The sequence below is a fragment of the Falco naumanni genome, chromosome 2 (assembly GCF_017639655.2).
Source record: "Falco naumanni isolate bFalNau1 chromosome 2, bFalNau1.pat, whole genome shotgun sequence".
Classification (NCBI taxonomy): Eukaryota; Metazoa; Chordata; class Aves; order Falconiformes; family Falconidae; genus Falco; species Falco naumanni.
The window spans coordinates 65769906-65793909 of record NC_054055.1 but is presented as its reverse complement, the minus strand read 5'-3'; the positions used below and the strand labels follow the sequence as shown (position 1 = coordinate 65793909).

The 24004-nt window shown below is 38.7% G+C and overlaps 1 protein-coding gene across 20 annotated transcripts in view; it reads right to left on the bottom strand.

Moving 5' to 3' along the window:
- Positions 1-1673: 1673 nt before the first annotated feature.
- The window catches only part of MCF2L (MCF.2 cell line derived transforming sequence like), a 164170-nt gene continuing 141839 nt past the window's right edge, over positions 1674-24004 (bottom strand). For 5 of the 20 annotated variants that reach the window (XM_040584554.1, XM_040584558.1, XM_040584561.1 and 2 more), the window contains 20 exons: positions 23389-23465; positions 22313-22379; positions 18684-18799; positions 17633-17702; positions 16304-16396; positions 16061-16153; positions 14537-14662; positions 13598-13819; positions 12941-13033; positions 12307-12385; positions 12088-12154; positions 10672-10787; positions 9916-10002; positions 9002-9061; positions 8574-8648; positions 6333-6413; positions 5093-5220; positions 4362-4474; positions 4131-4234; positions 1674-3974 (listed from right to left, as the gene is read on the bottom strand). In XM_040584554.1, coding sequence (XP_040440488.1) covers positions 3880-3974; positions 4131-4234; positions 4362-4474; positions 5093-5220; positions 6333-6413; positions 8574-8648; positions 9002-9061; positions 9916-10002; positions 10672-10787; positions 12088-12154; positions 12307-12385; positions 12941-13033; positions 13598-13819; positions 14537-14662; positions 16061-16153; positions 16304-16396; positions 17633-17702; positions 18684-18799; positions 22313-22379; positions 23389-23465 — 1962 coding nt within the window. In that variant the 3' untranslated portion in view covers positions 1674-3879. Of the gene's footprint in view, positions 3975-4130; positions 4235-4361; positions 4475-5092; positions 5221-6332; positions 7741-8573; positions 8649-9001; positions 9062-9915; positions 10003-10671; positions 10788-12087; positions 12155-12306; positions 12386-12940; positions 13034-13597; positions 13820-14536; positions 14663-16060; positions 16154-16303; positions 16397-17632; positions 17703-18683; positions 18800-22312; positions 22380-23388; positions 23466-24004 lie in introns of those variants that run through there. The other 15 variants (XM_040584555.1, XM_040584557.1, XM_040584556.1 and 12 more) reach the window with 15 other exon arrangements.

Sequence of the window (24004 nt, the reverse complement as noted above, 5' to 3'; positions counted from 1 at the left end):
ACAAAGTAAGTGAAGCACATCTAATACCTCTGCCAAAGGCCTTGGGTTGTCCAGCTGCTGCAGCTGGCCTCGCCCTGTCGGGGTGTTTGTAAGGGCAGGAGAAGGTATTTATCAAGTGCTTTGCTATTACAGGTCAGAAAACTACTTCACCCTCTGCGACTCTTTACCTAGCCATTAATTTCTTTCCACCTGCCCCGAGTCTCTGAAAGGATCGCATCTTCATCTTCCTTAACAGCTGCTAAAACAATAAAATTAGTTGTTGCTAATGTGGCCATCACAGCTTACACATTACCTATTCATCTCCTTTCAAATGAAAGCCCAGAGAAGCTACTTCAACATCTAAACATCTTATTTTGATCATACAGTATCTAGACACAGTTTACAACAGATACTAAGGGACAACAGAATCTGGCTCTTCTATTCCTACATCCCAAGTTAAGGGAATTGAACTTGGGTAGCTTCCTCATGCAAGGCAGATTTGGCACTCACCCACACAAATCCAGGGAGACTGCTAATTCTGGGGACTTGTGCGGATGCGCCACACTTTACGATGCAGTTCATAACAACTATCTGATATACGATACAGAAGAGGAATGGGAGTCCCTGTCATCTTGAGGTAAGTGATATAAACAAGTTATGGTTCAAAGTCCTCAGTTTTGCCCAATGACAATGGCTGTGCAGAATGGAGAGAGGGTTTTGTATTCCAGCCAGAAAACTGCTTCTGTGTCTGCAGAGACTATGCTCCAACTTTAAGCCAGTTATCTAGGATATAAGAAACCCAAGATGAGTCCATAGTCTTTGCAATAGGAAAAAACATCCTTACAATTAAAAAGAAACCAATCATTATTAGGGTTTTACATAGAAAATCATTTAATTTCCACTAAGATAAATCTGGCCTGGAATTTTCTTTCTTTCTTTTGCTCTAACTAGTATGATGTGACTCTGCTCAGAAAGGCTGGACCTCCTTTCGCTCACAAAAGTAGGACTACCTACTACAGAGGTAGCTGTCAACAGGAACAAGAGTAACTAAAAGCAATCAGATCCTAATAACACCTTATTTGAATTGTGTAATTGCACATGGCCACCAACTCAGCCCAGATGACTCCAGTCAGCGTAAAATTCACCTCCTTACCATGATGGTCCTTAAAACCATTAATCAGTAAATGCGCAAACATGTTCCTCTTCAGATGCTGCAAGGGTGAACATGGTTTCTCATTTCTCATGAGCTGTGGCCAGACATGGACCTCCAACTTGTTCTGCTCAAACCACAGGATCAGGAGGAGCGTGCATACAGGAGGGGAACCATGGGATGATACACAGCTTGCTTCAAGAAAACCCAACAGCAATGTGCTGTCTTTCAAAAATGAGTGTGTGGGAGAAAGGGAATCAATCTGATTACCTGGCACTGGCTTTCATTTTTTTATCCTCAGCCTGCAGGCACGCTTTAATTCCCCCGCACCAGGTGAGACAGGATCACAAGGGTGAAACGCTGTTCTTCTGAGATGGTCCCAGAATGACTAGGCAAAGGATATGAGCACATGGACCCTGACAAGCGACATCTAGACAGACCTGGTTTTCTGTTCCAAATCCTTCAGCCTGTGTTTGTTTTTATGCAATACCCATAAGAAGCTTTTAAGACTGTGAGATAAAATAAAACACAGAACATGTCTACATAAAGGCATTCAGCAAGAAGCGCTGAAATTTATTCAAATTAATTACAATAGGACCTCTGACTTTGTACTTCTAATTCACAACAGCAGTAAAAAAGGAAATGGTGAAATGGGTTGTATTAAAGTGCTATGATGTGGAGAAAACCGCTGAAATAACACAAATGAGGCTGCAGTGACAAATGAAAGGACAGTCTCATCCTGGCAATGACAGCAATATATAAGTAAATTATGTTACAGATAATTTACAAAATAACTTATATAGATGAAGATAAGCTGAATCTTATGTTGCCATTCCGTTGTTAAATATCAGACTAAATATTCCTGGTCAGCACAGTATTATATGGGATAATTAAAAAAAGATCAGAGGATTTCTGCATTGGAAAAGATGCCTGAAGTAAAACCCTGATCAAACTTTATATTGCAGTATTGCAAGAAACCTAAGTATTTATGGAATTGTAAAGTGACACATTCAGCAGCATGAAGACTATAAATACAACTTTTACATTGATACATTATATCTACACACATATACATATCTACACACACATATACACACACAAGCACATACACGCACATATATATGTGCATAAATATATGTGTGTGTATATATATGTTTCAATTTGTACTGACCATGGTCAGCTGCATTTTGATTGCATCTGCAGTAGGGTTGCTTTTGCAACCAAGGAGTAAGATAAATCTTTAGAATATTTGCCATTTAAGTTTCCTAAGCTGCAGCCTCAAAAATATAGAATTCTGGCATAAAGATAGACTTCAGGGCTCAGCCATCAGAGGATCTGATGATTAACAGCAGTTCCTGTGGACATAACTGACATGACTGCTGTGCTTAGTGCTTCTGAAAAATTAGGCTCTTAACATCCGCATTATTTTTAAGTGATATGATACATGAATCAGTTAAAACCCTATTTTCATATAAGTAAAAATATTTGAGAGGTGGACAGGAATGAATACAATATTCCATACATGCACAGAGTTTGGACTGTTTGTAAGGATGACATGCAAAGAACATTTGAGAATTTGAAAATCTACAACATTGGCTTACATCATACCTTGAAAAAGGGCAAGTTTAGCATTACCTTTCCTTTAAAAAAATTTAAAATACTTGCCTGTAGCATGAATCTGACTCTTCTCTAATAAAGATCTTTATTCTCCCCTGCTTCCCTTTTATAGAAAAATTATGTCATTGTTTTTTTCTCTTTGAATAAATCTGCAACAAACACTACCGACTAAAAATAGTCTGATTTCTAGCCCTCATAGGTTTGTCTGAAGGACGGCTCTTGACCCATAGTGCAGCCACAAGTTTCCTCCGCCTGTAACTGCATGTTAATTGTGAGAGCTGAAGGTAACCATGCCATTTCCATTTATTAAGAAATCATTTAGTGAATAAGAACATTTGTGTTTCATTGTGTACCTGCATAAGGAAAAAGAAACTACTAAATTGCCAAGGCTATGTAAACACAGTGATCTTGGTGAATAATTTGGTTGTGAGGCCAAAACACCTCAGAAAACAGCTATTGCATTGCACACATAAAAAGGTTGGAAAGGACAAAACAATAGTTTCTTTTGATGCTGCTGTGGTCAGTGAATTGGTCATGTCTGCATCCCAGTCTCTAGGGAGCAGAAGAATGTCCTGAAGACCCATAAGAAGAAAAATGGCTGGATCAAACCTCCTTCCTGGTTGCTGTAAGAGTCCCATTCACTGCACTGAGGTACATCCTTGGAGAAAAGAGTTTTTTTGGGAGGAGAAATTGTAAACTCTGATTTATTATCCTCATACCTACTCCTGTACAGTGATTGCTATGTTATTAGTTTACAAAGAGGATTTAGCACTGACCACATTTTGTTTGCTCACATTCAGATTCTGGCTGTTACGAAATGATACAGTTCTGCAGAAACCTGATTGTGTATCAATGAGAAAATGTGTTCCATGCCTACAGCTCTGCAGCTTCAAACTTCAGAGCAGAACCCTCTACAAGACCCTATTTCAAATCATTCAACTTTTATTTACAACTTCACATTCCATGCACTTTTCATTGGGATCTTCTGGGAGAACCTGTAAAAATCACTGAAAATACACATGGCTGGCAACACAGAACTGGTGGTTCTCCGTTGGAGTCCAATGTCCAGAACTCTGCACAAAATGACCAACTCCAGGATTTACCTTCCGTGGAGGTGGGGTGAAAATTTAGTGTTAGCCCTTAATGTCTGAGAAGCTGGTGCTGCTGGCATTGCAGCTATCACTGCAACTTGACGATGTGCTCAAAGTGCTGGAGGCAGTGCCTGATTCTGGAAAAAAGAAAGATGGAAAGAAAGAAAGAAAGAAAGAAAAAGAAAGAAAGAAAAAAGGCAAGAAAATATGATATGGTTGCTGTTTTTCACAACTTTCTTCAATAACAGGAATCTTCAGAGAGACAATCATCTCATTTAAAATAAATAGCCTACCAGAGCTGCTTAAAGATTGAGCTGATTTCGAATTGCCTATGAGCATCAGCAGATTGTTTGCTGGGATCCAACCTTCTCTACCAGTGCTCAGGTTCTTTACATACCTAAAAAAATAGAAAAAAAATAAAAAGTCAGATTGCTTCATTTGATGGCTTTGAAAGTTTTGCCCTAAATATCTGCCTTCCAAACACAGTTCTGCATATAAAAATTTCCAAACACAGATCTGCGTACCAAAGTCCATCCTCCCCTTCACGAATCAGTTGAACTAGATCTCCACTTTTCACTGTAAATTCTTCAGAAACTCCTTTCTCATAATCAGTCACAACTGTATATTTACCGGGAGTCTAAATGCACACAGAGGAAAAACATAAACAAATTATTTCTATTGTGTACTTTAAGGTTGCAACATTTGTTATGAAATTATAATACTTTTCCCTTCTTTCTCATGCACATACATGCTGAAGATGGTGTAAACATACATCCTGAGAAGCAGTAAAACTTTGCTGTTTGATTACAAGTAAATTCAGTACACGAATTCTCACACCCTGAAAAACATTTAGGGAAATGTTCCCATCACAACAATTAATTCAAATCTCTACAGAAAAAAAATCAAAAGAAAAGACAAAAAACAAGCTGGCAGACTAGCGATGTGATGTACGTGTAGAAGTTTGTTGACATGGTAGCTCAGCATGTCATTGCTTGACTGCTGTACTATGGCATAAGCAGTCACGGTCTCACTAGCCTGCAGGTACACAAAAGCACAGATGGATCTTCCCAAGATACAAACACAAGGCTGATTTAAGAGAAGAGGATAATTTCCATTCCCCTAGGAATTTTGCCCAGCTGAGGATTTCAAGGCAGACACTTTCATTCCTGCAATTTTCAAAAGCATTCCTGTATACTGCCACACACAATGTATTGGTATCATTTGCTTAGCTCAATAGGAAAGCATTTCTGGTTACCAGCTTCATCTCGCCTCCCCTTCCTCCCCCTTCTTCCTCTGCATCCGATGAATTCAGCGGATCTTCAGCACTAGACCAGCCATCATTTTCTTCAGATGCATCAAGAGAATGAGACGTTTTCGCCCAGCCTTGAGGAACAAACAGCCAACAGTTAACTTTGCAGCAGTGAGCCACTGACTGGGAGGAATGTTCTTCCTGCAGAAAAGCTCTTAAGCTATCTACATAAACAGCAGATAAACTGCACACAGGGAAGTTATTACAGCCACTGGGTGAAATTCACAGCTGGCAGAAGTTGACCCATTTCCATCAGCGTAGGTGGAGTTGTGGCAATGCACAGCAGTGAATTTGGCCCTTTGGATTTATACAGAGTGAAACAGATGGAAAGAATGCACATTCCCAACTAAAAAGCAGCTATTTCTCTCTTATACAAAGATGAACAATGAATAGATACTCTTTTTCTTGGGAGGAGGTAGAGGACTTTATGGGAAGAGGATGAACACACAGGATTGTCATCCAAAACAACCTATCCAGCCTACTGGAACAAGGGATGGAGGCACACTGCCTCCTTCAAACTTCTGAGCCCTTAGAGCTGTCAAGAAATTCAACACAAGCTCCAGGCACTCTGTGCTTCATCTGACAAGGCAGCTTATTATTTAAGGGTATTCAGGCTGACACAAGGATACTTAATCATGCTGACTTATCTTGGTGTTAAGTCACTGCACCAAACACCACAAAATCAATCTCCTGCCTGTCATTTATTGCCAAGTGTTCCTTTTTCTCTCTCAGAGTGAAGCATTTCATTTATTTACGAAGCTCTATCATATCCAGAGTGTACAAAATCCCTCTCCAAATAAAACTACAGTAAGTTTTACTAGTACCATGCTTTTCACTAAGGTCAGCAGCTGCTAATGTGTCTAGTTTATCATGAAAAAAAAGTCATAATAAAATACAAATATTTGTAAGTAAGATTTTGGTTCAAGCCAAATGGTAACAACGATGAAATTTAATGAAAAGAATGAAAGCAAGAACAAACCTTGCAACTTTTATGTAACTACTAGTTAAGTTGAGAAAGCACCAGCATTTTTGCCCTTCGCTGCTTCTGAGGCATTTGTCACATGGCTGGTCATGCCAGTGCATTAGGAAAAAAACCTGAGCACTGTCAGAGAGTAAAGCCAAAGCAATCTAAGAATCACAGAAACAAATCACACCTAGAGCACACCAAACAGAGTAGGACTTTTACCTCGCCTGCGCTGGATGACCTGCACAAGGTTAGAAGTACTGACCCATTTGGCCCTGTCCAGGGTTAAGAATGAACTTCCATCTGTGAAGAAACTGAGTAATAAATTCCTGCTGTATTCCATGAAAATTTCCTTATAAGTTCACATCTTATAGTTGGCTCGTGGGACACAGGCTCGTGAAACCCTTTCCATTATTTCCAAGTCAAGAACAATGCAACAAAAGAAAACTTGGTTTCTCCTAATTATTCCAAGCTCTCATTAGAAACAGAACCAACACGTTGCACAGAAGAAACAGAAAGTGAAATCACTGTAAATTGCTCTGCCTGCAGCATCACACTCACTGGCCTGCTCACCTGGCACATTTTGGGTAACAGCTCTTGCTCTTCAGCCTCTTTCTTTTCACACAGTGTGCTGATGTGGGTAAAAGCAGACGTGCCTGATCCTGCCACAGCAACAGCACTCCTACTCCTCATACAAGCTGTTGCTCTATTATTAGCAAGTCTGTAAAAAAGCCCATCTCGTCCTGGGCAGGGAAGTGGTCACTATGGCCATATTCATATTAGCTAACTACAAGCACCAAAATTATGCATGTGCATTCAATGTCTATGTGTGTTTCTGCACAGTGTGACTAGATCTGAGCTCCCTATAAAGGCAGAAAAGGTAAGAAAATGGCAGACAGGCTTGAGAAAAGATGAGGTGAAGCAGAAATGAGTTTAGATTTGATGGTGCTAGGAAAACCAAGGATTCATTAACCGCTTCTCTTCAGAAATGGGCCTGCAGATTTCTTCACAGACATAGGATCTATCTGCAAGATCCTTGAGCTCACTATGATGTAAATCAGAGCGATAGAGCAGTGAAAGGACGTAAGTGGAGCAGTGTGCTCTGCACTGGGGAGCTGTGGCCATCACCTGCTGCAGTTTCATCCTGAAATGCCTGGGTCAACTGCCTGCTTATCCCTGAGTTGGGGAAGGAGAAGAGATAGCGTCAGAAAAGAGATTGGAAGGTGCAAGACAGGAAAGGGAGTTACCAGATGTTTTAAATTCATTTACTTGGTTTAGTAGTTTCATAAAGTGAGAGGCTACTGGACCAGACAGCAAATCAGACAAGTCTGTTCCAACAGTTTTACTGTAAATTAGTAATGGAAAAGGACTCTCCACCCTGGAAAATTCCATCATCTGTGGAAAAGGCCACAAAACACCTTTTCCTTTCTGATAGCATTTTCAAGCCCTCAGGATTTCTAAGGCACCTGGAGATCTCAGAGGTTTGACTGATACCTGCAGAAAATTAACCTTGTAACTCCCATATTCCCACTTGTGGAGTTTCTGCATGCATCCAGCCTGGGATTACATTGCCTGCTGCTCAGACAAGTGAATGGTGTTCCCCAGCACAGCAGCTGAACCTGTATCATTTCTACAGGTGAGAGAAAGACAAAGGCTATGGAAACCTGCAGGAGGATGAAAGAAGGGCTTGAAACAGCCTCATCTTTAGAATAGTATTTTCTAAGAGATGGTGATGGAAAGGAAGTCAGGAAGAGAGCAACTGCTCTCCTTGTACTCTTTAGTTAATTAGCCCCTAGGGATTTGTACTCAAGCGTTCACCAACAGCCTTGCTGGTTAGAAATGGGTCATTTAACTGAAATGCTTTTCTGTTCTTTGCTTAGCTATGGGTTGAGAGGACAGAAGGGAAACTGCTACAGTTAAATGGGTTCAGTTACAACATCTGGGGTTCACAGGGTGGTAAAAATTGTCTGCTGTCACCCAAAGAAAGATGCAACAGGACTGTGACTGCAGTAATAAAAGCAAATCTAAAACAGAAATTCCACATGGCAGTGATGATCCCCACTCTGACTAGAGTACATGAGTTTTGCATTTCTTTTTTTTTCCCTTCCTTTTTTAAAAAGTTAAATCTCCTCCACAAGGAGCACAGTGACAGGACAATGCTGACTGGAAAACCATGTGTCTCACAGCAACTGGATGCCCCTGTAATTCCATTAAACACCCAGCTTCTGGTTATTTCTTCAGCAGATGACCCCTTTTGCATTGCCGTCTCCCAAAAACTAGTTAGCTGTATACTACTTTATTTGATGCCAAGTGTAAACCTTTAGCCAATTGTACTATCAAACCCAGTATATACAGAAGCTGACAGACCCACTTAGAAAAACTCAGCTGAAAGTGCTCTGATGTAACATATTACATGAGGAATGCATGGATATTTGTGGAGTACAAGATGTGGTATCACTATACCTCTTAAACCAAAAGGAGTTGGGTCACTCACTACTTCATGCCGTTTAGCTTTTTTGTCAGGACTGGTAGGAGAAGCTGCAGGAGGATGAATAGGCAAAAAACACAGAAGAGAGATATTGAAGAACTGGAAAAAAGAGAATAGGTGGATTGCATGCTAACTACCTTTGAGTTTACACTGGAAAACAAGCGGATTTCTGTAATCACTCTAATTTTAGCTGTCATTGGTCAATTACAGCAGAAGGAATTAATTATTTACAGGTAGTTATTTGCAGATAAATTGACAAATTTATTTTATAGTAATAGACGAAAATAAATGTAAAATTTTCTAAATGAACTAGGTATCAACTGAATACAATTAATTTCAATTTTAGACAAACAATACCAAATTAAGCAATCATTTTTATATAAATCTAGTGCTACTTCAATACCTGGTCCTGTAAGAAGGATCATTGGCAATGTCTGGCTTTTAGCAGAAGCAGATGGAGTTTCTGTCAAGGCAAGCATGGGATATTAGTGCTCACCTCATTAGCATTAGATACACATCCCTAGAGTCTCTCCAGAAAGAACTCAAAGGTAATCAGGTTTTAAAAAGGCATTCTGAAAGGATGCTGGAAGGAAAAAAAAAAACAACCCCAAACCAACACCATGCTCTTGAACAAGGGCCATCATCACAGTGCAATTCAGTGTTCAAGACAGCTGTTCAAAGCAAGAAGTGAATGTACTGGTGCAATTACTTGGCAGGAGGAAGCAAGAAAGGTCTCAGTCTCCTATTGCCAGTTTTAGGGAAAAAAGTAAAGACTGTTTCTGGAAGCATAGGGAAATTCTTATTTATTTTTGTATCCAGCAAAACACCACCATCATACACATTCTGCTGTAGTCATGCTTTGGGAGTTTTGTTAGCAAGTATGCCAACAGAGAAGTAATCCAGAAAACCTTGATTCCTTTTTGCCAAGTACAACTGCATTTGGGGCAGATCCACTGAAGCGAGAAGCAGGCCAGGTGTCTGATCTGAAGACAAATTCCTTCCTCTAGTTTTCCTACAGGAATGGGGTTCCTCCTTAGCCTTGATAGTGAGGCTAGAGGCACTGGAAACTGCACTCCTCCTCTTGCATCTCCAACAGCTCCACTTTTCCCAGCTGCACCTCCCCCTCCCACTTTGGAGCTGGTTTCTCTTGATATCTCCCTGTCAGGGTCAGTGACTCAAGAACCCAGCTTGACCTCAGGAGAACAAGCTAGTGCATACACCGAATACCTGTTAACACTACACACATATACAAAGTGATGCTTCAATTACAGCCTTAAACAGAAAACAGTCTAGCTTTATTCATTTTTTTTTAATTACCTTTCTGATTTTTGAGGTTAGTAAAGCTATGCAGCGTAAAGCGCTTTTTTGACAGTACAGAGCATTCTGAGGTAGAGCTAGTGTCATCTACAAAGGAAGAGAAAGACATAGAAAGAAAGAGGAGAAGGCCATGAAAAGATCAAGGCAAAAAACTGTTTGCAGCCCTGTCAGGAACCTGCATGTTAGGATGAGAAAGGACAACTGAAAGGCCAGGTACAACAGATGAACCCAAGTGGCCAGTTGTTCTCGCTATGCAGGGCTTGTCCTGCCACTGGTTCAATAAATAATCTCCATTATGGGAACCAAAATTAAGGAGAAAAAAAATCCCCAAACCAAAAACTAAATCAAAACTCTTTAGAACAGGTAATGCTGAGAAATTTATCCAGGGTAAGAGAACTCTGAGAAGCTGGGCAGCTCTAAGAGAAGATCTGCTGCAGACTTGGGCCTCGTAACACATCGTTCCCACCTTCTTTTGGCTACCCTTCATTCAAGGTGGCTTTGGGCCTGTCCACACCACAAAGTGGAACGCAAAAACCCCAGGCTAAGGGCAAATAAGACTGGCGTGCTCGTGGAATGTGGGCAGCACTTTGTGGGTGGACTGCCTTAGGGATGAAAGCAGCAAAGCCCTGCTCGTTCAGGTGTATGCTGCGTTTCCCTGCACTACCATGGCTACTCTGCTGGTGGATCTGCCTGTGCATCTGCAGTGCAGGCATGCTCTTTGCAATTAAAGATAACAACACATCGGTGTAAACTCACCTTTGCCTTTCTCAGGGTACTTTGGTGCTACTGTGGTGCCATAACCTTCTAGACTTGCAAGATCAGCTTTTCTCTCCTCCATTTTTTTGGTGTTTCTGATGTGGTTCCGTGAAGGACTGTTTATTAGAAGAAAATTAAGACAATCAATACATCTCCAGCAAATCTGGGTCTGAACAGGGATGATGACCTTTGGTCACAGGCTGCCTTTTACATACAGATATATAGGCTGAAAACAATTTATTAGGTACTTTCAGGACTGAAAAAGTCATTGGTGACTGTGCATTTAAAGACCATGCCCACATACAAAGGAAAAGGCTCCCCTAACTGACTGCAACCACATGTACTATGGCAGTGGGAGCTCCTGAAAAGACAGGTCAGGACAACTTCCACTCACTCTCAGTTAGAGGCACACATTCTGTGCTGACAGTTTCCTCCTGAACTTACTACGGGAAAAAAAAAAAAGGCATAAACTCTGCCCCTCTGAAGTTCTTAACACAGGAACAGTTGAGGGATGAACAATGAACATAGGCTGGATCTTGCCACTGGATTCTTATCACACCTCTGTTTGGGCATGGAATGGAGAACGACATCTTACAAATACTATATATCTTGGAAACTCTCCCTGGGTGATAAGCAGATGCATAAAACATGCAGGGCAGAGAGCTACTGATACATATTTGAGCAGACACCATGCAGGAATAACTGAAGATACAACCACATGGTACATACACATACTCACATCACAGAAAAAAGAGTGAGTAGCAGAGGATTAAGAAGAGGTGTCAGAGAAGGTGGAAGCAGAAGAATGTATAGGTTGGTAGGGTGAAGGATTAAAAATAGGAAAAGAAGAAAAGCTTGACTCAGAAGCTGGGATACTGGAGGAATCAACACACCAGTTTAAAAAAAAAAAAAAAAAAAAAAAAAGGAAATTGGAGGAAAAGAACAAGGGCAGAGCAAAGATAATGCCCTGAAAAAGACAAGAAGAAAGGTAACACGACATTGGAAAAGAAAAAAAAAATAGTCCAGGTGAATGAAACAGAAAAGAAAGGAAAAGGCTGCTCCACATAACTCTTTTATCCAGGGTGTAAAGTATATAATTAGCTGTTCAACAAACAGACCCATAATACCACCAGGATTTTGGCTGGTGCAGAAAATTACTTTTCTGTGTTGTTCTCTTCATCTGGCAAACCCCATGCCACGGGTGCCCGATTTAACAGTTCTGGAGATGCATTTACATATATATATATATATATAAAATATATAAAAATAAAGCTTTACAGCTTTATAGTGGGAAGAGACCTAACAAACCCCTATAAGATAAGGGCCAGTAGTAAGGGACAGGAGTAATGAAGAACTGCAAACTAGATGTATTAGTATATTTACAAGACAGCCAGGCTGATTTGACAACATACTTACCTGGTACAAGATGATGTTGGAAGAGGTAAGCTCTGTGTTTGTTCTAGTGTCCTGTGCTGACTAGCTTCTGTAACGGAGGAAAGAGAAAGAATTCAAAACATAAATCTATTTTAATAACTTTTTGTTTCTACAGTCCTACACAGTGAAGATACACAGTGCAGGTTTTGAAGTTCAAAGAGAAAAGAGATTAAAAAAATATATATATCCAAAATATTTCACCTCTGCATGCCTGCAGTTGACTCGTCAGCACTTTTCTTATTTCATTTACCCAAGTAGCTTTAACTTCAGGGGTTGGAGCCTACCCAAAAATAAATACAATCAGCCATCAAGCATAGAATAGTTATTACCCAAACAGTTGTGTGCCAAAGCACAGCTTCAGAGGAATCCTTCGAGAGGGACAGAGTTCCCTCTCCAGCTCTTCAGTGGCAGAAACTAGTTGTAACACCTGGCACATGCTGGGGCAGAAGCTGTGCATGTGCTATAGTCAAACCATGGCTCCCAAGCCATCCACTACTCCAAAGAGAGCAGCAGTAATGGTGTGTACAATATCCTCCATCAATATTGTAAAACATGACTATTTTTTCCCGCAGAAGACTCTGCAATTGAAATATATTAAGAAACTACCTTATGAATTAATCTGGTGGTGGTTTGTTTTTTATTTTTTTTTTCCCCGATTTTTTTCTTTTTTTTCCCCCACATTTCCTCACCACTGTCTACTAGTGATATAACAGAAGAAAAAAACCTCCAGATCTTAGGATTAGAGCAGTGACACCCCCCACCCCCCCTTCTCTCTCTCTTTTTGTTTTAAAAAATGTAGTGGCAAGTTATTTACCTGTAGTGGCAAGTTATTTACCTGTATAATGTAAACTTCTTCCCTTGCATTATACCAGATCTCAAATTTTTTTGCATCACCTTTGACATTTTCTGTTATTCCAACTGCTGCCATCTGGAAGCAGAGAGAACAGAAGCTGACCTACTACATTGTGTTTACGGTAACAATGGAAGCATGTGGCTACTGGTATTCTTTGGTACCCTAGTTGTGAAAAGGAAAACTACATTTAGCTTCTTGCTCAAGGAAAAAAAGAGCTAATAATGTATGATTTGCATGTTGGACATGAAATTTAGTGCTTTGTATCAGCTTGGCTACCTTGGAGGGAAGAAAGGTTTAGGTACATTAAGACTGACCCACAAGATGTCTCTCCAAATCCAGACCACCAAACCTTATATCTATTTTATACTACCCTGCTCTAAAATTTCTGTGTGATTAATGCAGCTGTCATACAGCTAGACTAGTACAGTTTGGATTTTCTCAAAGGGTAATTTCCTCCCCCCCAATCCAGACAGCAAACACAAAGTAACACAGATGCGCAGCACCACTTAGGTTTGCCTGAAAGGGTTAAGTTCCCAGTACAAAACTGTACACAGCCTCACAGACAAAAAACTAGAACGTTGTATTACTGCAGGCTAAGCCCTCAGTACCTCGACTTTGCTGGACTGCTCAGTGTCTTACATTTAAGGAGTGTTTGTAGCTATAAGAAGGTGCTTTCTCATATCCCTCTCCATTTTCTTCTCGCTTTTTACAGAACAGCACTGCTTTCTCATGTAGGAAGAGGTGTCGCTGCATTGGCTTGAAGCGTGCCAAATCTTTCACCTTCGAGTGACCCTTTTTATGATCAGTCCAGACATTGAAGGATCCCTGCATTAAAAGCTTGCCCAGCTCATTCAGGTTTCCCTGGAACAAAAAAAAAAAAGCGGTATTTATAACTATAAAGAGATCATAGCAGACTAAAATGCATACTCTGAACAGGTCTTTACAAGTTCTGTTGTTCCAAGTAATCTCTCACATCAGTGTTTATGTTGGATTTGAAATGTAATAAAAATAAAGTCAGTGTTGGATTTTTACACATAATTTTCTCTCCCCAACACTGTTCAGGGAGAATTTTACAGTCAGGAGTACCAGTAGCAGAGATCTACACAGAGAGAGAGGGGGAAGAAAAACACATTATTTGATTATTTGGGTTTTTTTTTTCCCCAGCATTCTGCTCCAAAGCTGCTTACATTTTGTTTTGTTTGGATTTTTTTGTTTTTTTGTTTTTTTGTTTGTTTTTTGAGTGGAAGTTCTGGGTGTAGTTTTAGACATAGATGTAAATCCCATTTGACAGTAGCCTAAACCACACTTTTCATGACAAATTTCAGTTTCTAACTCAGTGTTAAGTAGATATAAGAAAAAAACTTGGGTAGACAGAGCAAAGTATTATTCATAGCAGGAAAACTTCAGAAGAGTATAGAGATTTATTTTCCATTGTTTTCATTACACATTTCAGTTTTAAAAAAGCACCTTTTGTAAACATTCTTCTCATTATTTGTACACACTATACAGTATGCTGTACATATATCTAAGAATTAAATGAAAATAAATTTAAAAGTAAGTAAAAATACCGTTACTTACATCATAGCCTGTAATGGCTATCTGGTGCATAGAATCATTAACTGCCTTGAGAATACCCAGTATAGAGGTTAATGCTTCCTGAAGATCCTCAGCCCCTTCACAGTTCTTACTGTACTTCAGCATTTCCTGAGCGGCAGGGAATGACAACATACTTAGCTTTGGAAACAGCAGAAACTAGGAATGTTCAAATTTTAACACTGAATTTGGGCTAAGTTTTTAAAGTCATCCAGTAAAGTTTTATACCCTATAACCTAGTGGGTTAAATACTGGCTGAAATTCAGAAGACTCTAAAGTTTTACTTCCCATCTCTGCTGCTAATTAGCCAAATTATTTCATTCATCTAGAGGTTTTGTAAACTCTACCTAAGACATTTTACAAGACTAGCAAGACTAGCTTTGAAAACTTTTTTCATCAGAATTTCTAAAAAACCCTAAAATAAAACACACACACCCCTAAAAAAAAAAAACAAAACAACAAAAAACTGCAAACACCCCAAAACTCAAAAGAAGGGGGGATGGTATTTTTTCTATTTGTTACTCTGTAGAAGTGAACAAATGCAAAAACATAGGTAAATTTCATTTGCTATTTGAATTATGGTGAGGCCTGGGATGCTAGTAACAGGTCTAAACTTACTACACTGAGCATTGTCTACACATTTAGAAAAGCATCCCTTCTCCAAAAGGCTTATTGGTGAAGCTGCATCTTCTGGTTTGGTCCAGATAAATATAGCTGAAAGTTCACACGGAACTCCCCAGACTCCATACTATGAGAATAAACATCTACTTATGGATTGCAGGCAGTAAGATATTTTAAATCAAAAACCTTTCTAACGCTTCTTTTAACACAAGCTTAATGTAATGTTTTTAAAAGCTGTTAACTTCAGCTTAGTTTTAACTCAAGAGTAAGTTTGGTCCAGTGCAATCTTTTTAAACTACTTTTAAATACAATTAATGAGATGTGTGTCTGTGGGAAGTATTTCTTACTTCAAACATGGCAAAACCTTACACATTAATTAAAAAAATCTATGACAGTATATTGCTTTCATGTTGCTTCTCAGTATGGCATGTTTAAGTGAATCACAACAGCATCCTTCGTAAAAGCACCATACAGCGCTCTCAGTCACGTACATTTCCTAGAACCCAGCAAGGCAAATTCCTGCAATATGGGTGAGGTGACTATAACAGAAGAGCAACCAGTACTTTAGATACTCTCTTTCTCTGTGTTCTTTGTTGCAAAAGTTTTTTATCTTTCTGTTTCCCCTAATCAACTTCCCATTCTTCTCTTCAGAAGAAATAAGGGCAAAAGCAGTTACACAAGGTGTCTCTAACATTTTCTGTCTGCTGGCAGCTTTTTGGCTGAAAGAGAAAAGAACCAAGCTGCAAGCTGGTAGGCTAGGATTTGTCTCACAATTTATACATCTGTCCACTAACTTTTAGGTTTCTCTTCAGCAGGTTGAGAGAAGCAGCATACAAAACAACCTGAATGCACAAAATGTACTTACCATTATAGTTTAGTAACACATACCTTTAGCAATAATTGGTATTTGGTTATTCTTTGAACAGGTTTCAGCAAGTATGAGTCCAAACTGAGCTTGTGATCGAGTTTCCTTTGACATTCCTGTAATCAGTGTTGCATTTTATCAGGATACTAATCAATGTATTTGTTATTTCTTCTTGAGATTATTAAATAAATAAAGAAAACCAAAAAAAACCCCAAACCACAACAAAACCAAAACCTCAATTATTTTGGAAAAGCAAGCAAGCATACCTGAAAGAATACAGAATCTGAAAACTGCCTCCACAAGCTTTCAGATCGAGGTTTATTTTGACAGTATTTTTCATAAATCTGGAAATCTTCCATCTGAAATTGGGGAGACAAGCAAAAACTTAATAAATCCTTGTGACTTCAATAGACAAGGTTCATAAGATTTTTTTCATAATTAGTAAGGCTACAAAAAACCAGCAATAACAAATGCAATTCCTTGAGGCATCCTAAGCACACAAAAAAATATAAAATTTTGAAATCACTGATTTTGTAATGGCTACTAATTTTGTACTTGGAACATCAGAATAAAATATTCCTGTAAATTTTTGCTTCCATTGAATGTTAAGTACTTTATGAAGAAGCATATATTATGTTTTAATATATATTTCATTACAACAAATATATTTCTATTACAATACGAAAAACACTTCTATAACTGCCCAACCACGAGTCCCTCTGTGCAACTCTTTATAAAGAAAAAAAGGCAAAGACTTTACGTGTTTTCATTTTATGGATGCGTTTTTCACTGGGAGTTGCACTAAAGTAGACCAAGCAGTTTGCTGCCACTTAACCACTTCAGCAAGTAAATAGCATGACTTCAGCACTTGTTGAAAGCAAAAGCATGCAAGACTGTTGAAAATGTCCTAGTAACTATGAAGGACAGACTAGATAGGAAATCAGCAGGCACAGAAGCACTTCTGTCCCTCAGCTTTAGGAAACAGCATCTCCATGGATGTAGCCAGTAAATAGGAGTGGGAGGGATGGTTTCTCTCAGGAGTTCTAGAGTATCAATAGGTAGCAACAACAGATTGATTTCCATAAACAGATCCCTATTTAACCTTTAGTATACTATGGGTGAGACACATTGTTTAATAAAACCCAGATTAAAAAAAAAGTTTAATTTTGTCATAGCTATCTGTTTTCACGATAAAAGTATTTTGGACTTACTCTGTTGCGGTGTACTCTTTAAAGAAAACAGAAAAGAACAACAGCAAACAAAAAAAAAATCGAGTAAAGAAATCCAACCAAGTAAACCAATCATTTATAGTGATGTGAAATCATGTAGTGCATGACTTCTCTTCATGCTTTCCTAACTGCCATTTTAATAAAGCAGTTTTCTTTCAATAAGGTTGTAGCTCTTTCTAACAAAATTAATTACCCCATCAAGTGAAAAATATCCCCAACTATCAATTAACATCTACAATCGCAATCTGTTACCTGTTCAAGACAGACAAAGTGGATGTGGTGGCAATTACTACATGAAAATCAGCCTCATATGTTACAGTCCTAGAGGGGCTAATGAAAAAAATGCCAACAAAACATGACACATACCTGATCCAAAAAGCACCGTCCTACTAGTTCTGGGTATTCTACGTAGTTTTCTAGTTCTCTCAGGAATATTCTATGAGGAAGAATATTTTCTTAGAGCACATGTTAAAAAAGTTGTAGTAAATGTTCACATTCTTGCAAATCATTTTCTAGATGTTTGGAAACAGAGTTGTAACTCTGTACTACAGAACTAAACAAAACTCTTCTAAGATCACATACTTAAAAAGGGATAGCAAATTAAAACAAACATTCTGACCAATTTCTGTTAGCTTACTGTTGCTACAACTGAAATAAAATATAGGACTGGGGAGAACGGGAGATTTTGTTTCCCTATCTTATATATTCAGCAGCAGGATTTGTACAACTTAAAGTGTTTGGGTTTTCCTTCTCAATACAACAAACACCACAAAGCAAACAAACCAACTAAACCCCACCTCCTCAAACCAACCCACCCCCCAATAACAAACTACCCCAAAAAGTCAGAGGCAAAACTTCCAGCCTAGTTTTGCCTGAGTAAGAAACAACTGCTTAACATGCCTAACTTCTCTTCAAAGTACTTGTCTTTTCTAACAATTTAAATATTATCCAGTGAAGAAATACCTCTCTAGCAGCAAGGATTCAAACTTCAGAGATAGGTCACTCAAGTATAAAATTAACCAGCCTCAACCAGATGTAAGAGTTGAGAGTTTGTGGTTTAGAATAATAATTTACTTTCCACAGCAAATTTCATAAAAAATAAAAGAAAACCAAACCCAAACAAACCTTGCTTTAATTAGCTTGTAACCAGATCCCAATACCTTTCTTCAGGAAGAGGACCACAATGAAAAGTTTACGGGTGTACCGAATATGGGTGTACGGGTGTGCGGGTTTCGCACAGCTTTGCTCATCTTTTATAGATATTTTGCTTTTCCTCCTCTATGCAATATGAATTTTGACATGCCAGATAGCCAACTGGGACTCAGTAAGGATATTCTTAGCAATTTAAATCAGATTAAAAGAAAGAGTAAGGAATCCCATCCAAATGCTGGTTTTAGATCTGAATGCAAAACCTCACCTGTTGTGAAAATGATAAATTTCTTCCATATTCCCAAACAAGATATCCTTCTTATTTTGGAGTTCTGGTGAAATGAGGTGAGCCATTAAGGGGTTGTCCATCTCTGCAGCATAACCCTGCAGCACAGGAGAAAGGCACACTGATTGTCACCCTTCACTTGCAGTACTCACTTCTCTCTGACAAAGGCAGACTGTCTGCCTGCAGGCTGACAGTGAGCAAAGAAAGAGCTCAGCGTTAATCATTAAAAGAGTATACAATTTCTGTTTTTCCATCAGTCGAGTAAGAAATACTTACAGACTTTAGAAAGACAATTGAATTATTGCAATTTTAGTTAAGCAAGGATGAAACAAAGTTTTCAATCATTTCCACCAAGCAAAGGCTATGCATTCCCATACTGCCTACATATTATAGTTTGTACTTTTCCTGTTACAACTTTACATATCTGTGCCTAAAGCCACAATTCCAGTACACATGTAAACCTTCATGCTGGTCTTGGCTATCAGTATGAGGGAACAAGCTGAGTGTACTTATTTATGCAGGTAACAGAAGGCATTAAGCTGCAAATTCTATCTTTAAGACATTTTCATTAGTTTTGGTACCAAAAGTTGTGACTTCAGATTCTGACATCTTCCATTTGTCATGTAAGGCCATATTCTCTTGACTGTTTATCTGGCACAGATAAGGAAAAGAGAACACACCAGTGGCTTTAGCCCAGGATTGTTCTCTGGTCCTGAGGTCACTAATCTAATCTGTGATCTCTCAAAACACTAAAAAAAAACCCTAAACCAAACAACCTTCTCCCCAAAACCCAAACAGAACACCCCCAATCAATCAGAAATACTGCAAGAATGCTCTAGTACCTGCACTGTCAGCAAATTTCTTAATGCAAGCAGGTTCCTTAGTGTACAGTCACTGAAGGAAGATGATGCAACCTACTTTAGATTTGGATTAGATTTCTCTCTTGTGGGTTTTTTTTTTTTTATTTTATTTTTGTTGGTTTTTTTTAAAACAAAATTATCATGCAGAAGGTGATCATTGTATTAGTGGCTGGTTATAATAAACTGCACTGAATTGTAACAACCTGACAAATGAAATGAAAGGGTAAGCAAAAGTGCACCTAGAACTAAGATTTTCAATTTCTAAGTGATGTCCGAGCTACAAAAACTAGGAGAACTGGCTAGTAAAGTCAGCTAGCCTGAGGAATTCAAGCTTTTGGATAGGACAGTGATTAGATTTTTTTAAAAATCAGAAACATTCTTTCAAAAATCTGGGTATTTTTTCCTCAAATATTGTAAAAAAGAAAAACAATGGTATAGACAAAGATGCTGGAACTCATAGATAGTTAACCATTGGTCCCTCTCCCATATCTCTCCCCCAAACAGAAAAATGTGGAGTCTGAAGAGGGGGTGGTGTGGTGTACAACTTAAAAAAGAAGGAAGGTAAAATGTACAAAAAATGGGAGTTCAAAAAATTAATAGGAAAGAAGAACTATGGCCACCATGCAGTTTAGATGCAGTGAAGAGATGCATGAAGAGAATGTTGATTTCCACTTGAAGTAAAGATATGCTGAACATAGCAGCAAAGGCAGCATTGGCATGAAGAACGGGCACCTAACTCAGCTGAGATGAAAACAAACATGACAATTAAAAAAAAAAAAAAGCATGAAATCCATACATTGACAAAAAGCTTTTGACAATTTCTTTTCCACTTCAGGCTGACATAGTACTTATTTTAAAGCTTTAATATAAAACCCCTTCATGTTTTACTATCTGTGCAGCACTTGTGTTTTAGGAAAGGCGAGGAAAAGCTACTCTATGCAGCCACAGGGATCATTTCATCTTACTTTAAGAACATACAAGGTTTTGCTTAGTCTTCCATTTGAAAGCTGTTCTAAAAGCATCAAAGTAGATGAAAAAAAGGCATTGAATACAATATCTAAAAATAGACTAGACCAGTATTCCCCCCCCCCCAGTAAAAATTACTGGATTTCACAGACTAAAGTAGGATGACCATGGTTATTAATGAAAGAAAACTATCAAGCTCAGATGAAAGCAATTATAGCAGTTTCCGAATAACCAGTCTTGGGAACTTCCCTGGTTTTTTCTACTGCAATCTTTGGCAGAGAGAAAATGCGTAGTAATTAAATATGACATAATATAGGAGAGACTGTCCATACAAAGGAGTATCAGGTTGTTTGACAGGAAGAATGGGAAGATTCATAGAATAGGAAAAACAAAGGAATTGGGAGAACAGCCAGAACTACGGATTAATAACTAGAAATACTCAAAAGCTGGAAGACTGCCATTGAATCATACCTCAGCAAGCATCTGATCCAGAATTACTGTTGGCAGTCCAACCACACAAATCCAAGAGATGAATCCCAAACTGCAAGGAGGCACAGAGAAGTGTGCCTGGCATGGTCAGAATACTGGACAGCCTATCACAGAAAACTAAGACAGCTTGGCCTACCAGGGCAAGGGTTGCGCTATACTCTAAGCAAAACAAGAACACCACCAGAGGAAGAGAGAGATTCTGCAACAACCCTTCAGTAGCAGCGGTAAGGACCAAAAATTCTCCAACTACTTGAGGCTTGGTTTTATGAACGGAGCTGTACAGATAGCACTGCATACAAAAGCAGAGAATAAAGTGATCCTTAAGGTCCACTCCAGACGTATCACACATCAGATGCAACCATCCTACTGTCATGAACACTTCTTAGCACTCGGACAGGACCCAGGACATAAATGCTATGGGAAGCTGAGCACAAACTATGTAAAAACAACACCAGAGTTCAAAACCCTCATACAGTACTCTTATTTGAAGGTATGCACCCAGAAATTATCATTCCTAGTCCGTAACTTAAGACTCCTATTTAGGAGTTTAACATTGGCATGCACACTCAGAGTAGCCATTTGGCTCCTGACTGGCATCCCGATTAAAGTAATTCAGCCTCAGTTATCTGCAACTTCATCATCTCCTACAGTCAAACTGGACTAGAAAAAAAAAAAATGACACACCGAGGTCCGAAGACCTAAACTTGAGGAACAACACAAAATACTGTAGCATATATCTACAAGCAACTCAGCAGTTCTGCAATTGTGCCTCCACAAAGGGAACACCTTTGTTTCCTTCACAATTTTGAATGAAGATATTATTACAAGGCACTCTGTTCCCACAGCTGTGCCCAAGACATATGGAAGATCACTTAAAGGTATGCAAAGAGGGATGCAAGAAACAATTTTTTTCCTCTGACAAGATTCTCTCTATGCGGTTTCACATTCCTGTGTGACACACTACTGTCCTGGGGTTGCCCCAAGACTCTGGAATGAACTTTTGCAGGAATTCATTGTTACACATCTCACTTTGTTCCACCTAAATAATTAGGCATATCTTATTTTCTGCCCAATTTGTGTTTTCTAATATAAAATCCCAGTTGCACGAATATTTCTGGAAAAAAAATTGCACAGTCCTGCCTCTGTGAAAATATGATGAGAAAGGAGAGATTTAATGATCACACTGCTTGACAGGACAAGCAGAGGCATTACAGTGGTAAGAAGAGCATAAAAGCATCCATGAAATGGAAGAGAGAAATAGATTCACTAACAGCTGCAATGAAATTTAATCTTTACCTCAAGAACACAGAGAAGTTCTTCCACATATGCACGTTCAGTCTCAATAAGTTCATTAATTACATGCCTGTAGACAAAGAATGAAAATTAAGGCAGGCCTATTCACTTATGCAAAGTTAGGAGGCAACATTAACTTTTTCTGTGTTTCTACTTTAATTCAGACAATAAAAGAACAATTTCCAGGTAATGGAAAACGTGATGTTTCATGGATACTTCTGTGAACAGCTTTAGTATGCTTACTGAGAAGCATGTATTTTAAAAACATTTTTCAATTTTTGAAAATGTTTTTAAACAGCAAAAAAGTCAAATGTAGCATTTGCAGTGCTGTAGTAACTGAATTGAAGCAGTGAATCATTTTATCATTGTACATACAGAATCTGGTTATGCTGTGTTCACAAGTATTACTGTAGCTGGAGTTAGAGGTGCATAGGATTATCAAATACAGACTTAAAGTTACCACCTGTCATTTTAAATTAGGGGCATTTAGGGCACACTTTAAATATCACAATGCTGCTTTAAGTTTAATTCCCCTAACTCTCTCCACTTGTGATTTTGTATGATTTAACATGTGGTTATAACAGCAAAAAGACAGAAGTATCCAGTTTGTAGGTAGAAATGCAAGCTCTTCTATACACATTGCGAGTGATAATATAAGTTTTTGAATATAGTTTTTATATAAGAAAGTTATTTTTTCATAACATTTATCAAAACAAGGACTAAAAAGAGTCAAATAAAAAGACAAAGCCTCCTGAAACAATGAGACCAAAACTTCCAATGGACTTAAAGGAGGCTTATTACTCAAAACTATGTCATCTCTGAAATGAAAATACATAGTTATCCTGCCATAGCATCACCTCACTGCAGCAAAGCTGGAGTCTGGTACTATATAAACTGCAAATAATGCTACAGACTGAAATATCTTCTTCTGTGTACAGAGCATAGCCAAAGCATTTCAAAAAGCACTGAGGCTTAATCCAGAGAGGTGTACTTGTCTTATCAAATCCTTAGCCAAACTCAGCCTTTGCTGGAACCAAATCAGAGAAAAAGCATTTTTTTGTTTATCAAAATACACTTACTGCCGTAACACAGCTAGGTTTTCTTCATCATCCATTGTAGATCCTCCTCTGCTTTGATGGAGTTCAGTCATTTCACTCTAAAGGAGGAAACAAACAAACAACAAAAATCATCACAACATCAGAGATGGGGAAAACCCACTTTAAAATACAGAGCTTTACACTCAGATCTGCTTGCATGTATTTTCACAGGAAAGACTGCACTCCATGAAAAATTAAGGCAATTTGCAAGAATGCTGCAAAAAAATCCAAGTCAACCTGAAGGTCTTGAAGCACACAAGGACACGGGGAGTTCTCCATGAAAGGCCCACTTAGAAAAGACCATGGTTCAAGGCTCTTTTTCAGGAAGACGTTTGAGCATCAGCATAATCTTGGAGGCAACACTGGCCTTAGTCTGTTTTCCAAGCTAAAAATGAGGTACTGTGCTAACTTTCTGGTTGCTTCCTAACTTAACACAGAAGTTCACTCTTACTTCTACTGTAATGACTGACCTAATTACAATTTGTTGAAAAAATAAAATAAAATAAAAATTAGAGGTTCTGCTTTCAATCCCCCTTGAACTAACCCTTTCCTCCAACTGTTGTCCCTACTGGTCACGTGGCCCTGCCTTGCTCCTTGC